Source organism: Scyliorhinus torazame, chromosome 15 (genome assembly GCF_047496885.1).
Source record: "Scyliorhinus torazame isolate Kashiwa2021f chromosome 15, sScyTor2.1, whole genome shotgun sequence".
NCBI classification, from domain to species: Eukaryota; Metazoa; Chordata; class Chondrichthyes; order Carcharhiniformes; family Scyliorhinidae; genus Scyliorhinus; species Scyliorhinus torazame.
In genome coordinates, this window is record NC_092721.1 from 97737733 (window position 1) to 97758078 (window position 20346).

The window sequence follows — 20346 nt, forward strand, 5'->3', positions numbered from 1 at the left end:
GGTAGAGGCTGCGACTTGCTGGACCTGTTTAGGAGGTTCCGATGAGCCTAGAAGGTGTGAATGGTGGGGGAAGGGGATGGAGGAGATAGGTGTTGGTTTGAGAGGAACTGCTGGGGGATTTCTTTGACGGGAGGGGGGTGGTAGATTGTTGATGGTGACTGGGCATTATTCTTTGTCCCATCCGTTGGTTGAGCTGGAGGATATCCTGAGTGGGCTCTGGTTTTAGGAATATGGGAGATGGAAGGGATAATCCCTCGTAGCGGAAATGGCTGGATTGAGGGGGAGCGTGAGAGATCCCCGATTCAATTGGTTACATGGAATGTGCGGGGTTGAGAGGGGCCACTGGGGCGTGTAAGAGTTTTCTCTCACTTGAAGAGTTTGAGGACTGATGTACTGCTTTTGCAGGAGGCCCACTTGTGAGTGAGGGACCAGGTTAGGCTCCGAACGGGTTGGGTGAGTCAGGTGTTCCACTCGAGTTATGTTAGCAGGGCCTGAGGGCTGGTGATATCAATTAATAAAAGAGCTTGGTTTCAGATGGGAAGGTGGTAGCAGACCAGTGTGGCAGATATGCCAGAGTTACAGGAACACTGGAAGGCACGTCGGTAGTTAATGAGTGTGTACGCTCCAAATTGGGATGATATAGCAATCATGAAGAGGATGCTGGCTGCCATACCAGACATGGACACGCACAGTTGATCTTGGGGGCAGATTTTAATTGTGTTTTGAATCCCAAGTTAGACCGGTTTAAGCCAAAATCATTAGTCTTTTCAGGGTTGGCAAAGGTACTGACGGCGTTTATGAAGGAGATGGATGGAGCGAAACTGTGGCAGTTTTTAAACCTGAGGGGGGAGAGAATTCTTTTTTTCTCTGGTGCATAAATTGTATTCGCGTATTGACTTTTTTGTGATGGGGAGGACTCTGCTGCGAGGGGCGAGGAAAGCGGAATATTCCACGGATAGTTATTACGGTTCATGCTCTGCACCTGGTAGATGTGGTTTTGGAGACGTGATTGGTTCAGCGGCCGGCATGGAGTTTGGATGTGGGCTGTTGCCGGATTTGGTATTTTACAAGAAGATGGGAAGGGTGATTGATAAGGGTATGTGTGGTTTAACAAAAATGGGAAGGTTTCGCCCTCGGTACTATGGAGGGCCCTGAAGGCGGTGCTGAGAGAGGAAATAATCTTGAATAAGGCATAGGTGGATAGGGAGGCAAGGGAGCAAAGCCAAAGGTTGGTGGATGAGCTCTTGGAGGTAGATGGTAGGTATTCGAGTGACTACTCTGGAGCTGCTGGCTAGTAGGAAGAAGCAGCAGATGCACTTTGACCTGTTATCCACTGCTAAGGTAGAACACCATGAATATGGGGAGAAGGCCAGTTGTCTCTTGGCCATTCAGTTGAGGGAGATGACAGCCTCTGAGAGATTGTTCATGTTCAGGATTCGGGTGGTGGACTTGTGTCTGCGCGGATAAAGCCAATTAGGAGTTTAAGGTGTTCTATAAGAATCTTGATCGGTTGGAGCCGCCAAGGGAGGAGCCGGATATGGTGAGTGTTTCTGAAGAGGTTGGAGTGTCCTCAGGTGGTGGAGGAGGATTGGGAACGATTGGAGGAGTCATTGGGGGTGGAGGAGGTCCGGACAGCCATTGGCCGTATGCAGACGGATAAGACGCCGGGGCTGGATGGGTTCCCAGTGAAACTTTATAAAATGTTTGTTAATCGGCTGGTACCGTTATTTATTAAAGCTTCGGTAGTGCAGGGGTCCCTTCTGGAGACACGATGCAAGCATCCATTTTGCTTCTGTTAAAAAAGGACAGGGACCCAGTGGAGTGTAGGTTGCACCGTCTGATTTCCTCATTAAATGTGGTTGCTAAGACTTTGACCAAGGCTGGAAGAGTCTCTTCCTCAGGTTATTGGAGATGATCAGACGGAGTTTGTGAAGGGTAGGCGTTTGTCGACTAATGTGTGGTTTTTAAATATAGTGTTGTCCCTGTCGGAAGAGGTTATTGCGGCGTTGGATGCCGAGAAGGCTTTTGATAGCGTAGAATGGGGATATTTGCTTGCGGTGCTGGTACGATTTGGGATAGAGCCTAAATTTGTGCTGTGCATTCGGTTGTTATAGAAGGGGCCTAAGGCTAGTTAGTGTCTGTACAAATAATGTGAGTTCAGGATATTTTCAGCTGTACAGGAGAATAAGGCAGGGGTGCTCTATGTCATCCCTCTTGTTTGCATTGGCAGTGGAGCCCTGAGAGCCTTGGACCATAAGACCATAAGACATAGGAGCGGAAGTAAGGCCATTCGGCCCATCGAGTCCACTCCACCATTCAATCATGGCTGATTTCAACTCTATTTACCCGCGCTCTCTCCATAGCCCTTAATTCCTCAAGAAATCAAGAATTTATCAACTTCTGTCATAAAGACACTTCTGTCTCAACGTCCCGGCCTCCACCGCCCTCTGTGGCAATGAATTCCACAGACCCACCACTCTCTGGCTGAAGAAATTTCTCCTCATCTCTGTTCTAAAGTGACTCCCTTTTATTCCTAGTCTCCCCTGCTAATGGAAACAACTTCCCTACGTCCACCCTATCTAAGCCATTCATTATCTTGTAAGTTTCTATTAGATCTCCCCTCAACCTCCTAAACTCCAATGAATATAATCCCAGGATCCTCAGACGTTCATCGTATGTTAGGCCTACCATTCCTGGGATCATCCGTGTGAATCTCCGCTGGACCCGCTCCAGTGCCAGTATGTCCTTCCTGAGGTGTGTGGCCCAAAATTGCTCACAGTATTATCGGTGGAGCGAGATAATTTTTTCTTTGAAAATGTTTTCATTCTGGTTTTTAATTTTATATAATACAATATAAACACGTCTGCATAGACCAGATACAATTTTAAAAAGGCAAACATTGGAAATAACCCCCAAGACTCCAACCTCCCTGTCCTTTCTTATTTTATATAAAAATACTCTTTCTTGAATTTTTACATCTGTACACTGTACAATAGGTGAGCAAGATGGTTCGTATGTACAATTTACATGTTCCCCTTTCATTGGCCTTCCTGCACATCCCCCCCCCCCCTACCCACTTTTTGTTGTTCAGGCTCCATCTTGGGCCCTTTCTTCTGTCAAAGTTGCTGTAGGCCCTCTTTCATTTTGGATTTGTTACTGTTGCCCCAATGGCTTTATTGGGGGGGGGGGGGGGTTCTCCGTTTCTACTCCTGATGCTTCCCTGTGTTCCTCCCTCGCTGCCCGCCAGCCCCCCCCCCACCCTCCTTGTTCCTATCTGCTCTGTGTGGATGGAGCAGGATAATGAGGATGGATCACAGGGTATCGTTGTATGCTGATGATCTTCTGTTAAATGTGACGGGCCCATTTCCCACAATGCGTGATATTATAGCGCTGCTGAAGCATTTTGGGGCTTTTTCATGGTATAAACTAAATTGGGAGAAAATGAATGTTTTCTGGTCACAGGGCAGCACGGTAGCACAAGTGGCTAACACTGTGGCTTCACAACGCCAGGGTCCCAGGTTCGATTCCCTGCTGGGTCACTGTCTGTGCGGAGTCTGCACGTTCTCCCCGTGTCTGCGTGGGTTTCCTCCGGGTGCTCCGGTTTCCTCCCACAGTCCAAAGACGTGCAGGTTAGGTGGACTGGCCACGCTAAATTGCCCTTAGTGTCCAAAAAGGTTAGGAGGGGTTATTGGGTTAAGGGGATAGGGTGGAAGTGAGGGCTTAAGTGGGTCGGTGCAGATTTGATGGGCCCAATGGCCTCTTCTGCACTGTATGTTCTATGTACACCGTGAGGGAAGAAATTGCAGGGCTCTACCGGAGATTGTTTATTCTGCACTTTATAAATGTTTTATTGAAAATTTTTTCCCAAACAACAATTTTTCCCCTCTTACAGAGCAAACGCAACAATAACAATACAGAAATTTTAAACAATACACAAGTAACAAAACCCCTTTATCTTTGACCAAAACTAAACCCCCCCTCCCCCCCCCCCCCCCCCCCCTCCCCCTGGGTTGCTGCTGCTGGTCATCTGTCTTCCCTCTAACGTTCCCCTAGGTAGTCGAGAAATGGCTGCCACCGCCTGGTGAACCCTTGAGCCGATCCTCTCAGGGCAAACTTTATCTGCTCCAGTTTAATGAACCCCGCCATATCATTTACCCTATTCTGCACTTTAAAGAGCTGGTCACTGTTAGTTGTGAGCGAGGGATAGGGGGAATTTGGGGGGACATTTTATTGGGGGATTTTTTTGTTTGCAGAATGGGGGGGCAGTCCTTGTTTGCTATTGTTTCATTGTTATGTATAAAATTGAAACTGTTGAATAAAAATATTAAAAAAGAGCAGGCACCTTTTCAGCATCTGAACAGCATCAAGGGAGAGAGAAACATTTAACATTCTCGGGCCCATGTCCTTCCAAAAGGACTGAGAAAAGTGAGAAATGTATTAGGCTTTGAGCAAACGAAAGAAAGGAGAGTGGAAAGAAGAACAAAAGGGAAGGATTGGATAGGATGGAGGGCAAGACATTGTGAATATGTGGCCAGCGAGAAGATTCAAAGAAGAGATAAAATCCAAGGGAGGGAGAAGAACGATCTGGGAGGGTGGTATTGACATCATCCAGGAGAAAGCAGCCCGCTTGATTGGCAGCACAACCATTCACTCCCTGCACCATCAATGCACAGCAGCAGCAGTGTATATCATCTACAAGATGTACTGCAGGAACATACCAAAGCTCCTCAGGCAGCACCTCCCAAACCCACAACTTCTACCATCTAGAAGAACAAAAGCAGCAGAGTTGTTAGTTGCGAGCGAGGGGGTAGGGGAGGAGGGAATTTGGGGGGGGGGGGGGGGGGGCTGAGTTGAAGCATTTGCTCCTTCTCATCTCATTCAAGTGCTGAATGAGACAAAGAAGGAAATAAAGCTGTTGACAAGGACTGAGATGCAGTATATCAGTGGTGCTTAAGAGAAAAGGGGAGAGTGCATCTGGGAGAGTGCATCTCGGAGAGTGCATCTGAGAGAGTCCATATGGGAGCGTGCTTTTTTCTTTTTGTGTTTATGGTGGTGCTGTCAGATGGCATCTTGTAGCTGATAGGTCGTTGACATTGAAGAGGTACCATCAACAGTATCATTCGAGGTCATGGATGTGCCAGATGTTGAAGTCGGATGAGACTGTGCATACTGGTTCTGGCCACATGCTGTGCTGGAAGGGTGATTCTGCTGAGAAGCTTTGAAGCATGTCGATTTGGAGACAGAATTGCTGCTCGCATCAATGTCTGGTGATGGTGTGAAACTAGACCCTTGCATCTGATAGGAATATGCTGTCTGGCCAGGCTGTGGTGCAGCAAATCCTGGGCAGTGACTAAGGCATCCAGTCTGTAGTGCAGATTGCGCTGGCGGTAGTCCTCCTTCGGTCTTGATTCCATTAGTGGGCAATCCGTAGTGCTGGCCTGTTTGAGAATATGCTGCATAGACTGCTGGCTGCTGCAGGCTTGAATACTGGTTTGTCCAGCATGAGCTGTCATTGGCCGCACTGTCGGTGTGGAACAAATGTCTGGACATAGCTGTGGTGAAAATTGGTGTATTCCTCTTGAACTGTAGCTGCTGCTTGTTATTGCTGACCCAGTGTGATTGTCACGTGATCCACCTCCTGTCATTGTGGCATCTGCTGTCACCCTGAGCATGCCATCACTGAGGTTGCGACACTGCCTGTCTGGAGTAAAGTCCGGTTTACGTGAATCAGAGTCGGCGTTTGGTTGCTCCCCATCTGGAGTCTGGTCTGTTTTTTGTTGATGCTCCCCATCCGGAGTCTTAGCAGGTTCACTGGAGTCAGCTGAGATTTCTTGAAGCTGCACGTCTGGAGTCGGAACATGCAGGAATGCATTGTCTAGTGGAGAACTTCGAGCAATTGAGGGTGGAAGTAGTGTGGTGTCACCGGAGTCACCAGTGGTCTCACCGTGATCGTCGAGTGTCTCTGTACACACCAGCTGAGGTCTGTCACTTTGCACCTTTTGCATGGGAAGTGGGATGCTGTCGTCACTCGTTTCACATACCATGGGTAGATCCTCAGTAGCTTGCTGTTCACTAGGGTTGGGTAAATTGTCAGAGTTTTCATCTGGTGGTGCAAACAATATGGGTGGACTGTCATTGTCTTGCCGTTGTCCTTCATTTGGGCTTTTCTTCTTTGGAATTTTAAATCTTCCCCCAGACATTACAGAACCTTGTTCATTTCCCTCAATTTCTCCCAAATGTAGGGCAGCAAATGTTAGATCCAATGTTTCTTTCGGCATTGTACCAGTTTCCAAAGAACAGTCCATTTCAATTTTCTTCTCAGTTACTTCATATGCATCCTTTTCTAATGTACATGCCTTCATAGTCTCTGGCTCTGATTTTGCTGGGACTGGCACAGTCACAGTCTCTCTTTTACTGTTCTCAATTGCCCACATTCTACTCCCCAGACATAAATGCTTAATCTCTGGAGTTAATGTGGTACAATGGATAACCGGGTCGACCTTATCTGCATCTTCACCATCACTGGAAAGCACAATTGGTTCACTTGAAACTGCTGGGGGTTTTAAGTGCTTTATCTGGCTACTCGATGTCGGTGTCCTCAGGATTCTTGCTCCAATGTTCTGCTCATTTATCAGTGGAGGGTGCAGAGGTTCAATGTGATTAATATTCCCATCAGGGGTTGAAGAGTCATTACTGACTAACTGCTGGTCTCTGTAGTTGGGACTTTGCGGTTCCGTGTTGAAGGGAGACAGTCGTCCCTGCTGTAGATATGATTCAGGTTGTGTTATTTCCATTAAATGAGGATCAATGTCTTGTCCATTTTTTCGAACCGTACTAAAGCAATGGCAATATTCAGTCTGCTCCTTGCAAGTTAGACATACAAGCAATTTCTTTAGCAAATCCTCAGCATCCTTCTGTGACTGTGCAGCATTATTAATATCTCTTCGGCTAGAATGATCCTGAAGGTCAGCGCATAATCTTTTTTTCTTCGGGCTTGGAAGAGGCAATTCCTTTGGCTTGTCTTCATTTTGGCTTAAACAGTCATCAGCGCTGTGCCCTTCATTGTAGCATGATAGACCGTCATGGTTGTCCTGCTGTGCAGTGGAGCGTGGTAGACTGTTATAGCCTTCTTGCTGTTTACGTGAGCATGGCAGACTTGCATCGTCTGCCGCTAGTTGGTCAGAGGAGGTTGCTAGACCCTCATGGTCTTGTTCCTGCAAGGACTGCGCATCGGAGTCATGCGTTTCTGCAATTGTGGAGTCTGTCCACGAGCTTGCTGTGGAGTCTTGTGACACTGGAGTCACGTCGTGTTCATGCAAGGACTGCGGTGTTGAGTCTTGCATGTCTTCTTTCATAGAGTCGGGAACCCTGAGCGGGGCGTGGACCACGCTCTGTGTGGCAGCAGGCCGCTCTCTGTGGGCTTGTACCGCTTTCTGTCTCTTAATTTCAGGCTGCAGCATCATCCTGCACTGATGAGTTGGGACGTCATATCTGCTGGGTTGAAGATCCTCAAATCCGAAAAATGAATCCGCATCTGCGTCGGATTCAATGCGAGGGTCGCCAATGTGCAACACGAAAGGTTCGTCCGAGTCGTAGTCGTCTAGGACCATGGAGCTGTCATTGGGCTCGTGAGGTCCAGAGAAAATGTAAAGGTCGGTATCGAAGTATTCGAGGTCGGAATCATTGGTTTGTGCGTAGGTAACTGCTTGTTGCAGGGTTCTTCAGAGGTTAAATTCATTTCCTGGTTCAATTTGAGGCATTGTGCTGTCATTCCAGGTGAAGGAAGGTTGTTTTACAGCTTGAAAAGATTTTTTCTTTGATTTGGGACGTTTCCCCTTTAAATTGGATTTGGGACGTTTCCCCTTTAAATTGGTGCGGTCTGGGGCCTCTGACGTCATGACGCGCGTGACGTAGCACGTAGGAAGCGATTGCGCATGCGCAGATCGCAGTTCCTTTACCGATGGCCGTTTTCCTGATTGCGCATGCACGGCGTCTCGCGCATGCGCAAACGAACCTTCCGGTTCTGCGCACTTCTCGCGCAACTGCGCTAGTGTAATCCCTTTAGCAAGATGGCCGCCGACCTCGACCCAAATCGCTCTCTGGTCCGGGATTTCAGCCTCGAGGTGAGTACTGGCGCTTCTCTTCCCTTTCCTTGCCGATTGGAGTGTGTTTTCCTCACAGTATTTGCTGAATTTGTCCAGGACTGCCTGAAAGTCGTACCTGTTTTGCCCCTTGGAGAATTGAATTTTTAAAAGATTCCTTCTGCTCTTGCACCGGCGATGGTGAGGAGAAACTCTATTTTTTCATCACCGGCCAGGTCTTTAAATTCGGCTGCCACCAGGAAGAATTCAAACATTTGCCGGAATAGCTGCCAGTTTTCGCAGAGATCGCTGTGGCACTGGAGTGGCTGCCGAACCGGGAGCTCGTACATCTTGCCTGGGTATTGCTGGTTGTCACTGTACGCTGAGGTATGGCTATCTGGATTTAAGCAGTTCACTATGGTACCATGTTTTGTTATGTTTCCTTTGTAACATAAGCGGCTTCCTTGTGTTGCATTTGTCAAGGAAGGTCGAGACGTGTAAATAACTTCAACTCATTTATTTACACTATGTACACTTTTATAACTTGAGTTCGACACTACTGCTAATCCTATTGTAGCTACCTAAACTGACTAACCAGCTGCTGTCTTCCACGAGGTGGGTGTAATTTTGAATCAACTCTTTGCCTTTCCTCACTGACTGTCTCCACTGGCCAAAAGGGGCTGATCATGTGTGTGGTGTCCTTTATGTATGGGTTGGTGTAATGCCCCCCTGTGGTCGTGTCACCTCCTTGTGTATCGTGAATGTCGATTGGTCGCCTCCTATCTAACTTATCTATTGGTTGAGTGTGTGTGTGTGTTGTTTCTGGTGCTCCCTCTAGTGTCTGTCTAGCTTATATGTATTTACAGTGATGCACATCACCACATACCTGAGAGAGTGCATATGGGAGAGTGCATATGGGAGGTGCATATGGGAGAGTGCATCTGAGAGAGTGCATCTGAGAGAGTGCATATGGGAGAGTGCATATGCGAGAGTGCATCTGAGAGAGTGCATCTGAGAGAATGCATCTGAGAGAGTGCATATGGGAGAGTGCATCTGAGAGAGTGCATATGGGAGAGTGCATCTGAGAGAGTGCATCTGAGAGAGTGCATATGGCAGAGTGCATCTGAGAGTGCATATGGAAGAGTGCATCTGAGAGAGTGCATATGGGAGTGTGCATATGGGAGAGTGCATATGCGAGAGTGCACCTGAGAGAGTGCATCTGAGAGAATGCATCTGAGAGAGTGCATATGGGAGAGTGCATCTGAGAGAGTGCATATGGGAGAGTGCATCTGAGAGAGTGCATCTGAGAGAGTGCATCTGAGAGAGTGCATATGGCAGAGTGCATCTGAGAGTGCATATGGGATAGTGCATCTGAGAGAGTGCATATGGGAGTGTGCATCTGAGAGAGTGCATATGGGAGAGTGCATCTGAGAGAGTGCATCTGAGAGAGTGCATCTGAGAGAATGCATCTGAGAGAGTGCATATGGGAGAGTGCATCTGAGAGAGTGCATCTGAGAGAGTGCATATGGGAGAGTGCATCTGAGAGAGTGCATATGGGAGAGTGCATCTGAGAGAGTGCACCTGAGAGTGTGCATCTGAGAGAGTGCATATGGGAGAGTGCATCTGAGAGAGTGCAACTGAGAGAGTGCATCTGGGAGAGTGCATCTGGGAGAGTGCATCTGGGAGAGTGCATATGGGAGAGTGCATCTGAGAGAGTGCATCTGGGAGAGTGCATATGGGAGAGTGCACCTGAGAGAGGGCATATGAGAAAGTGCATCTGAGAGAGTGCATCTGAGAGAGTGCATATGGGAGAGTGCATCTGAGAGAGTGCATATGGGAGAGTGCACCTGAGAGAGTGCATCTGAGAGAGTGCATATGAGAGTGCAGCTGCGAGAGTGCCTCTGAGAGAGTGCATCTGAGAGTGCATAAGAGTGCATCTGAGAGAGTGCATCTGAGAGAGTGCATAAGAGAGTGCATCTGAGAGAGTGCATCTGAGAGAGTGCATATGAGAGTGCAGCTGCGAGAGTGCCTCTGAGAGAGTGCATCTGAGAGTGCATCTGAGAGAGTGCATAAGAGAGAGTGCATAAGAGAGTGCATCTGAGAGAGTGCATATGGGAGAGTGCATATGGGAGAGTGCATCTGAGAGAGTGCATATGGGAGAGTGCATCTGAGAGAGTGCATATGGCAGAGTGCATCTGAGAGTGCATATGGGAGAGTGCATCTGAGAGAGGGCATATGGGAGTGTGCATCTGAGAGAGTGCATATGGGAGAGTGCATCTGGGAGAGTGCATATGGGAGAGTGCATATGGGAGAGTGCATCTGAGAGAGGGCATATGAGAAAGTGCATCTGAGAGAGTGCATCTGAGAGAGTGCATCTGAGTGCATAAGAGAGTGCATCTGAGAGAGTGCATATGAGAATGCAGCTGCGAGAGTGCCTCTGAGAGAGTGCATATGGTGTTTGAGAGTGGATCTTGGGATGAGGTGAGATTAGCCGTTTGGGGAATTTAAAAATGTGCTCCTGGAATATGGGTGTTGCTGGCTAAGCCAGTATTTATTGTCTATCCCTAATTGCCCCGTAGAAGGTGATGAGTGAGCTGCCTTCTTGAACCAGTGCAGTCCATGTGGTGTAGGTACACTCACAGTGTTGTTAGGTAGGGAATTCCAGGATTTTGAACCAGCGACAGTGAAGGAACGGCGATATATTGTCAAACTAAGATGCTGTGTGACTTGGAGGAGAACTTGAGGTGATAGGTTCCTCATGCAGCTGCTGCTTTTGTTCTTCTAGATGGTAGAGGTTGTGGGTTTGGGAGGTGCTGTCTAAGGAGCTTTGGTGTGTTTCTTGTAGATGATATACGCTGCTGCTGTTCATTGATGGTGGCAGGGAGTGAATTGTTGTGCTGCCAGTCAAGAGGGCTGCTTTGTCCTGGATGATGTCAAATCTCTTAAGTTTTGCTGGAGCTATGGCCATCCAGGCAATTGGAGATTATTCCATCACACTCTGATGTGTCTTGTCAATGTGGACAGGCTATGGGGAATCAGGAAGTGAGTTATTTGCTGGACGATTCATAGCCTCTGATCTGCAGTAATTACAGGGCTGGTCCGGTTCAGCTTCTGATCAATGGTAACCCCCAGGATGTTAATATTGAGGGATTCAGTGATGGTAATGCCATTGAATGCCAAGGGGACAATGATCAGATTCTCTTTTGTTGGTGATGTCTGGCACCTGTGTGGCGCTGAATGGTACTTGCCAGCCCAAGCCTGATGTTTATCCAGGTCTTGCTACGTTAGGACATGGACGCTTTCAGTATCTGTGGAGACACGAATGGTGCTCAACATTGATGGCACAAGGGACATTCCCACTTCTGGGGCAAAATTCTCCCCCAACGGCGGGATGTCCGCCGACTGGCGCCAAAGACGGCGCCAATCAGACGGGCATCGCGCCGGCCCAAAGGTGCGGAATGCTCCGCATCTTTGGCGGCCTAGCCCCAACATTGAGGGGCTAGGCCGACGCCGGAGGGATTTCCGCCCCGCCAGCTGGCGGAAATGGCGTTTGTTGCCCCGCCAGCTCGCGCGGAAATGCGGCGCATGCGCGGGAGCGTCAGTGGCCGCTGTCAGTTTCCTGGCGCATGCGCGGGAGCGTCAGCGGCCGCTGTCAGTTTCCCGCGCATGCGCAGTGGGGAGAGTCTCATCCGCCTCCGCCATGGTAGAGGCCGTGGCGGAGGCGGAAGGGAAAGAGTGCCCCCACGGCACAGGCCCGCCCGCGGATCGGTGGGCCCCGATCGCGGGCCAGCCCACCGTGGGGGCACCCCCCGGGGTCAGATCGCCCCGCGCCCCCCCCCCCAGGACCCCGGAGCCCGCCCACGCCGCCTGGTCCCGCCGGTAAATACCAGGTTTGATTTACGCCGGCGGGACAGGCAATTTCTGGGCGGGACTTCGGCCCATCCGGGCCGGAGAATTGAACGGGGGGTCCCGCCATCCGGCGCGGCCTGATTCCCGCCCCCGCCCAATCTCCGGTACCGGAGACTTCGGCGGGGGCGGGTGCGGGATTCACGGCGGCCAACGTGAACGGCGGGGGGTCGGAGAATGACGCCCCAGATCTTTATGATGGAAGCAAGGTCATTGACGCTGATGAATGGGCCCAGGACATTATCCTGAGGAACTCCTGCAGTAATGTCCTGTGTCATGAATTTGCCTCGCAACAGCAGTCAAATGAATTTAACAAAACATAATTGGGTGCAACCCGCCCAGCAACAGGTAGAAATCTGCCTAGAGACAGTAGTAGCCAGTATTCAAAAGACAGGATGTGTCTCTCCCAGTAACAAGACTGGAAAGCATTTTAGATAAGAATCAGATTTGAATATTTTGAGTAGAAACAGATTACCATGAACTTTGGGAAGTTCAATGAGGTACACATGTGATAATGTCTAGAGTCAAGGAATTTGACGGGGGAAACAGCCAAATACACAGGCAGAATCAAAGTGGAACAAAGGTATAATTGCTAAGACCTCAGAAGCAGGAGAGACCAGTTGACATCTAGCAGGCTCAGAAACAGACAAGCCAGTTTCCAGCCACCAACCCTGAAGTCCAGTTTTACATCTGAAAATCTCAAAGTCTTAGAGCCAAGGCAGTGCAGAAAACCTTCATAAAAGCAGTTTAAATACCTTTGCTGGACCAGGACAAGATGTTTCCCAGATTTGGTTATCACCCCAATTTGTGTGGTTTTTAAGCTGGTTTTTAACTGACAGATTTAAAAAAAGATTTGAAGTGCCCAATTCTTTTTTTTCCAATTCAGGGGCAATTTAGCGTGGCTAATTCACCTAAAGACACATCTTTGGGTTGTGGGGGGTGAGACCCATGCAAACACGGGGAGAATGTGCAAACTCCACACGGACAGTGACCCAGGGCCGGGATTAATGAAATGAAAATCGCTTATTGTCACAAGTAGGCTTCAAATGAAGTTACTGTGAAAAGCCCCATGTCAAACCCTGGTCCTCGGCGCTGTGAGGCAGAAGTGCTAACCCACTGCGCCACCATGCTGCCCTTGATGCAAATGGATGTTAATGACTGTTATGGGCCAGGGTTTAGAAAACTCCAAAGTATATCATGGAGTTCACCTGACCTATAACTGTTTATTAATTTTGGTTACTTTTCAGGTGTTATTCAACAGAGGCCTTAAGCACTTTTAATCAAAAACAAATTTATTCTACGAATTTTGTTAACTTTTTAATAAAAACACACAGTAAGCATTTTTATCAACTACAAACATAAATACCCCACACAGCTACAGTACTCTATGTGTAACTCTTAATACATTTCCCCCTTTAAGCTGTTCCAATTTAGTTACAAGATACCATAAAGCAGAAACCCCCTTTCAAAGGTGTGGCCTAGCACACAGCACTCAAGACCCGGTATACATTCTTGTTTCCTTTTCAAAACATCACATTTGAATTCCTTCCAGAATGCAGGTATTTCTTTTCAAGTTATCAGGTAATCTGGAAACAGCTTTTAAAATGCAGAGGGCGAGAGGTAGGACAAGACTGCTCTGTTTGAATCCAGCAGCTAAAATGTGAAAATGAAAGCAAAAAACTCAGAGCCACAAAACAGCCCCAAACCAAAGTGAAAGTAAAACTCAGAGCCACAGCCCAGCTCCACCCACACATTGACATCACTGAAGCCATATGATAAGGCAAAACATTTCTTAAAGAGACACTCCCATGACATGACCTATTTGCATCCTCCACTGGTGTGGGGCACAAACCTTTATCCCGAAACCAGCAGGGGGCCAAAGTGGACGCCTCTCCCGTTTTCATCACTACTGCTGGATTCTCCGCCTCACCGGGAACTCCGCAACCGGCAGCGTGAGGCGGAGAATTTCGCTGAGATTAGGAGACAAGTTTTTCTGAGGGCAGTGAGTCTTTGGAACTCTTTTCCTCAAAAGCAAGTGGAAACAGAGGGCCTGATCCAATGACCGCGCTGCGCTTGAAAAACAGCTCGTCACAGCGCAGCATGATCGATAAAAGCCGGGAGACCCCAAAATCTAATGCGAGCCCGCGAGACGTTGCGATGGGCGGGAACATTTTTTGGAAAATCTGCATATTAGAGTGGGGCAGTTAGTCTTAGTCTAATGTGCAGATTCCCACGGTCCCTGAGACTTTGGGATTCATCCCCTTTGCCTCGGAGATCTCGGGTGAGCGCCGTTCAACACTGGTCTCCACAAACGGGAACCAGACGGAACGGCACTGGTGGGGGTCTCCCAGGGGATCAGAGGCCCTCAGCTGCATGCCCTTTGGGCAGGGTGGTGCCCTGGCACTGCTGGTGCCACCTGGGTGCCAGCCTGGCACAGTCAATGTGTGCAGGTGGCATTGCCAAATGGTATGGGCACTGCCAGGCTGCAGGTTAGCACTGCCAAGGTGTCAAACTCACATTTTTTGCATGATTGGGCCAGGGGTGCCCTTTCATAATGCGTTCGGGCTGGGGGAAGGTCAGGGATCACTTTGGGGACCTTGGAGATTGGGATGCCATTTAAAAACACGCTCACTATGGGAACTTGTTCCCATTTGGTTGAATAGAGCCCAGAGACTTTGAATAGTATAGGGGAGAGCAGATAGATTCTTTTTTTAAAATAAATTTAGATACCTAATTCTTTTTTTTCCAATTAAGGGGCAATTCAGCGTGGCCAATCCACCTACCTTGCACATCTCTGGGTTGTGGGTGCCTAGACCCACGCAGACATGGAGAGAATGGGCAAACTCCACACGGACAGTGACCAGGGGTCGGGATCAAACCCACGTCCTCGGCGCTGTGAGGCAGCAGTGCTAACCACTGTGCCGCCCAGCTTGATACATTCTTTAAGAACAAGGGAGTGAAAGGTTATCGGGTAGGTGGGAATGTAGAGCTGAGGTTACAATCAGTTTGACCGACAGGCTTTGAAGGGCCTGGTAGCTTACTCCTACTCCTAATTTGTAAGTTTGTATGTTGTTCTTCCAGCTTTCTGTATAAAAATCTGACTTGCCTCAGCTGCACCTGACCATCTTTACAGCTTTATGTTTTTAAAGTAAATCTGAATGGCTGCCTGTCCTTCTGCCTCTTTATCTCCCTCTGTTCAATGCTGCACCCTTCCTATCAAAGGCTTGTGGCTGGAGAATTTCCAACTCAATAGGCTTGAGGTATTTTTCGATTTCAGGGGACAAGCCAATCAACTCTATTATTGATGTTGTGTTCCCCAACTTCTGACTTTTCTTCTTTGAATACAGTTTGTTTTGAAAGAAAGGGAGATATTTTCTATGTTTTGCCTTTAATCTGTTTAAAAAGTAATTATTTCTTCAAATCACATCAGGGAACAAAAACATTTAAATCCTCCAATGCTAAAAAATATTTACAGCATTTTATTCTCTGTCACCAAATTGATGTTTTTTTAAAAAACAGACAATTGCTGAATTTTATTTTATATGCCTGGTGAAGTGGGGGTGGCGATGCGTTGTCTGCATTGTGTCATTTATACCCTCTTTGGAGGGTGCTTGATGAAATGAGCAGTCCTTGCACAATATCTACAGTTCACCCGAGGCCACAAAACACTTCAATGGAAACCAACATTGTTGCATTCCGTGGTCACAATGCTCGACACAATAGGGAGATGCCAATTGCTGCTGTAACCAAGCTATTCAGGAAGGGGAAAAGGAAATTTGGCAGAGAATGATGAGATTGTAGAATTTTTTTTAAAAAAGGAGTTTTAATAAATTTACACTTGATTTAATTTATCTGCAGTCGGCCTACTTACTGAATCCCAAATTATCCCTTTTTAAACTGTCAGAGGTGGATAGAGCTATAACCATCAGGCAAAGACAAAGGGCGGAATCTTCTGGCCTCGTTTCGCTCGAGTGAGAGCGAAACCAGACCAGTGAATAGTGGGAGAGGCCAAAAACGCAAACCGTGCCAGGCGCCAAACAGTTTGCGATGCAACTGGCCCGCTCCTGTCGGCAAAATCGGGATCTCGTCGTAACGAGGCGAGAAACCAATCATCACCACTTTCCATATAATTAACGGGAGCCACCCCAAATCGAACGGCCTCCTGTCATTCAGCGGCCTCCACAGGAAGTGGTCACGCTGGTGCATATTAGTATTCCTTTTTAAAAAAAGTGAACCTGGCAGAAGGGCTTCTGTGGGGAGCTGAAGAGGTGAGTAGCCATCTTTGTTCACAGGCAAAGAGCCCAGGGGCGCTGGGATTGCCGCCCCTGTGCTCGGTGGGTGGTGAGGGATTCTTAGCTGGGGATGGGGGACCCTCCTCAGGTGTGGGCCGCCACAGGAGGGTTGGGGCGATGTCCTGGGGGGCAACTGCTCACGGCACCACCATGCCAACCCCTGGATCATTTACCTGTTCCTGGAGCAACCCTTGTCCCTGCCTGTCTACCCCATCAACCACCCATAACCCCCACCAACTGCCAAGGCCTCTGGGCGTGCGGCTGAAGGCTATTGCTAATAAGGAATTGACAATCGTGGTTAAGTGGGTGGATGGACCATGTAGCATGTGGGACTCATTGCCTAGCATCGCAATCACACCTTGATGCCTGGACACTGTGCTAGAACACTGTGGGAGGCAGCACCTCACCATGCAGTAGCCAACATCCGAACAACCAGGGGATGGGACACAGCTCCGGGGACATGTCCACGGCAGGCGTATGGATGGGTGCCACAGGGAGCGGGGGATGCCTTGGAGATGGGCCCAGGATTCGGAGGTCAGATGGCTTTGTGAAAGAAAGTGACAGAGGCATCAGCATGGTTGTGCACAAAGGTGTTTATTGTGTTTTACAATCCTCCACTCTCCCGATGGCGCTACCCCCCAACCCTCACCCTCCCTCCTCACCCCCTATCTATTCCCCACTCCCCCAGTGCCCTCAGTCATCCTCAACGTGCTTTGCCCTCCTAGTTCTACTGCTACATCTAGGTGTTTCCCCAGGATGCACATCATTGGTGGAGGCAGCCAGCTGCTGAACTCATCCCATTGCCTTCGATGCCCCTGGTGGGTGTCCTCTAGGGCTCCGGAGGCCGGAGGACCCCGGCTCACTTTGCGGCGGCAAATGCACAGCCGTACCGCCCTGTCCCGTGTGCTGACTTCGAGACGCGGCCTCATCAGAGAGGTGAACTTGGAGGAGCTAGTGACCACTGCCACCACTCCATAGGATGGGTCCAGGTTGTCACCCAACGTCCTCTCCTGCTCGGTGCCAGGCAGCTGGTTCGAACCCCAGCTGCCCCTGTATCATCTGGCTCTACCAGCCCTGATAGTTCCCCATGGTCTGCACCATCGTGTTGATGCTCTCGGCGATGCTCCTCAGTGATTGGAACGTGCTATGCATTGCCTCGTCAATGCCCACCTACGACTGGGACAAGTTCCCAGCACCTTGGCCATCAGAGAGCGGGACATATCCCGCAGAACCTCATTAAGGCCAACCTAATATTGCGTCACCCCCCCCCAGCGCATCGGACATTCTGCTGAGACCCTCAGCCATGGCCGTCACCGACTGCGCAATGCCTTGGTCACCTTCGCTAATGGTGCCGATGTCGTGCACCAGGCTTTCCACTGCGGTGCCATGCATTGCCACTGCTACCTGCGCCTGTAGCCTCTGGGACTCCCACAAGCATCTGTGGATCTGCTGGAGTGACGCTGACATCTACCCCTGAATACCCCGGCCGCACCCTATGGTCTCCATCAGCTCTGGGTAACTCTGTTCCAGAGGTTCAGCATCAGGCTGGAACTCAGCTGGGTCCTGGAATCCAGAAGCCTCCAGCTGCTGTCTCACCCGATGTGCATCATTAGCAGTCTGGTGCTCATCAGATTGTGCCCTCGAAGCCTGTCCAGTAACGTTTCCCACCGAGGTGTGTGTATCTGCGCAGGTGGAGGACCGGGATGACAGCTGTGCCGTGACTACGGTTGCATCCTCAGTGCTGTCTTTGAGATGGTCTTGTGGGCGGCAGGAGAGGGGGCCACCCGGGATGGGCCAGCGGCATCGGCTGGAGGACCTGCAGGAAAATGGACATGTGATCAGTGGGAGGGATGGGTCTGTCAGTAAGGCAAAAATAACTCTGGGTGGAGCCTCACCTCTGCGGGCTTTGGGTGTGGATGCTCCCTGGGGGAGTGGGGAGGCGGGGGTGGGGGAGGTTGGTGTCTATTCGAATGCCTGTTCTCCTGGTCACACTCCCAGAGCTCACAGCTGCTGCCACCTCGTCTCAGGCAGCACAGGCTGCCTTGTGGCTCACCCTCTGGGACCCTCGGGAACAGGATATCCCTCCTGGTCTCCACGCTTCCCTCGGTCTGCGCCCCCGAATCTTGGGGCTGGTCTCCTCGGTGCCATTGTTGTGAGCTGGCTGGGATTGGCTGAGCAAGTGCAGCCTAAGTGCTGCGTGTTAGTAATGGGCTGGCGAGCGCAGATCTGTCGAATCAACTGGTGAGCCTTCATTTGTGGCGAGAAGCCAGGGAGGCCCCGTTAAGTGGACCAGTTAATGTTTAATTGGGGTGCCAGCCTCGCTTTGCCGAGTGCTGGGAATCTTGCCGCAATTCCCGTTTACTACCACACTTAGGGAAAGTTCTAAGTGTCATTGAATATCAGTGGGGAACTCGCCGGCATAGCTGTCGGGAAATTCCCTGAAAAATCCGCCACAGATTAACTTCATTTTTTTGCGGAGAATCGTGCCCTTTGTTTCATATTTTACTCGGTGTGGACTCTCCGTGTCCTAATTAAAACAACCTTATCTCTGCACACTGACAGGTGCTCTAATCTGCCCCTGAAGAACACCACACCTTCCAAGAATCCAATGTGGCAGGAATTCCCTCTTGTCCCTGGACCACTTACAGGGATCTCACCTCTGTCCCCAAAAAATCAAGACTAATCTCCCTTCACCTTGTATACAACACAAAATGGCACCTGTAACCTGCTTTTATACCTAAAAAGTATAAAATGGCATTTAAGATAAAAGGGTCAAGTTAAGCATGCACACTAATTCCCGCTAAAATAAAATATAAAATCTGCACCAGCTTTCAAGATTTATTTGTGGAATGTCAAAGGGACGACGAGTGAAACCCAGTGATCACGAGCATTGACCTAATGTTTGCAACCTATCATTGCAAAAGTCACTATTGGGTCGGGTTTTATTGCAGCAGCGATAATGACTTCTCTGGGACTACAGCAGCATCGAGTGTGAGGCGGTTTCATTAGCGTGTAAGGAAGCATGTTTCTGTTTCTAAGGAACAAAAGTCGGATTTAATGGGGAGGAGCAGTAGAAAGGAGTCTGTTTTGTTGGGTATGCAAGTGTTGGTCCATGAAAGGTTGCTGGCTCCCCTGTTGCTGAGGAGGCATCAGGTGACCAGTATTTCTAAGTGTGAGGCAATGCACTACTTTTGCGTTTCAATACTGTCCTGTCTTTTGACCTAACATCACTGTGACTGAATGATTTTATAATTGAAAATGCCCATTTTTGTTAGTGCAAGCTACTGGCATAACATTATTGCATCCAAATATTAATGTAAGGTGTTCGATATTATCAAGGTTGAATGGTGTCATCCACTCAGCAATTGCAATATATAATCAAAAGACTTATTTGGTGGGGATCAAATAGGGAAAAGCTTGAAAAGTTAAAACCAATGTTAGTATTATAAATCTACGGTGAACAGAGATTTTAGATGAACTTTTAAAATTGTTTTCTCTTCTAATATATTTGGTAGGTTTATGATACTTTTTTCTGATCGTTGTCTTATTTGTTCAGCTAGGATTATGCATTAGCAGAGCTTCCGCTTCAGTCTTGAATATGAACTGCAGTCTTGTCCTACTGCCCATGTGCCGCACTTTACTGGCATTTCTGCGAGGATCACACAAGGTGGGTAAATGAAGTCTTCAGTTGATGAGATTTGCCAACTATAAAAACCAACCTTGTTTACAGGGATTCCCAGGAGATCTAAATAACAATCTTCCTGTATAATTTTCCCAAATTATTTGCAAGGATCTGTTGCACTGCTCACTGACCCAATCCTTCAGCTGTTTTGTTAGATGGAGATATAATTTTCTGTACTCCATAATTGTGATCAGAAGGCTAAGGGTCGAATCTTGTGCCTTGCGCTTTGCTGAATTTGTTGGTGCAAGGGCACATAATCAGGCGGGAGTGAGGCAATGACCTCCTTCCCCACCATCTTCCTGCTCCCACCCCAATTAAGTCTGTGATGGGAAGGCCAGTGGGCAGCCTTCCATCCTGATGAAGTACATGTATAGAAGCATAGAAT

At 48.8% G+C, this 20346-nt stretch overlaps 1 protein-coding gene across 4 annotated transcripts in view; it reads left to right on the forward strand.

Moving 5' to 3' along the window:
- Positions 1 to 20346, forward strand: part of nox4 (NADPH oxidase 4) — a 428930-nt gene that overhangs the window by 33139 nt on the left and 375445 nt on the right. For 3 of the 4 annotated variants that reach the window (XM_072476467.1, XM_072476468.1, XM_072476466.1), the window contains exon 3: positions 19836 to 19946. In XM_072476467.1, the coding sequence (XP_072332568.1) occupies positions 19836 to 19946 (111 nt within the window). The remainder of the gene's footprint in view (positions 1 to 19835; positions 19947 to 20346) is intronic. The other variant, XM_072476469.1, reaches the window with a different exon arrangement.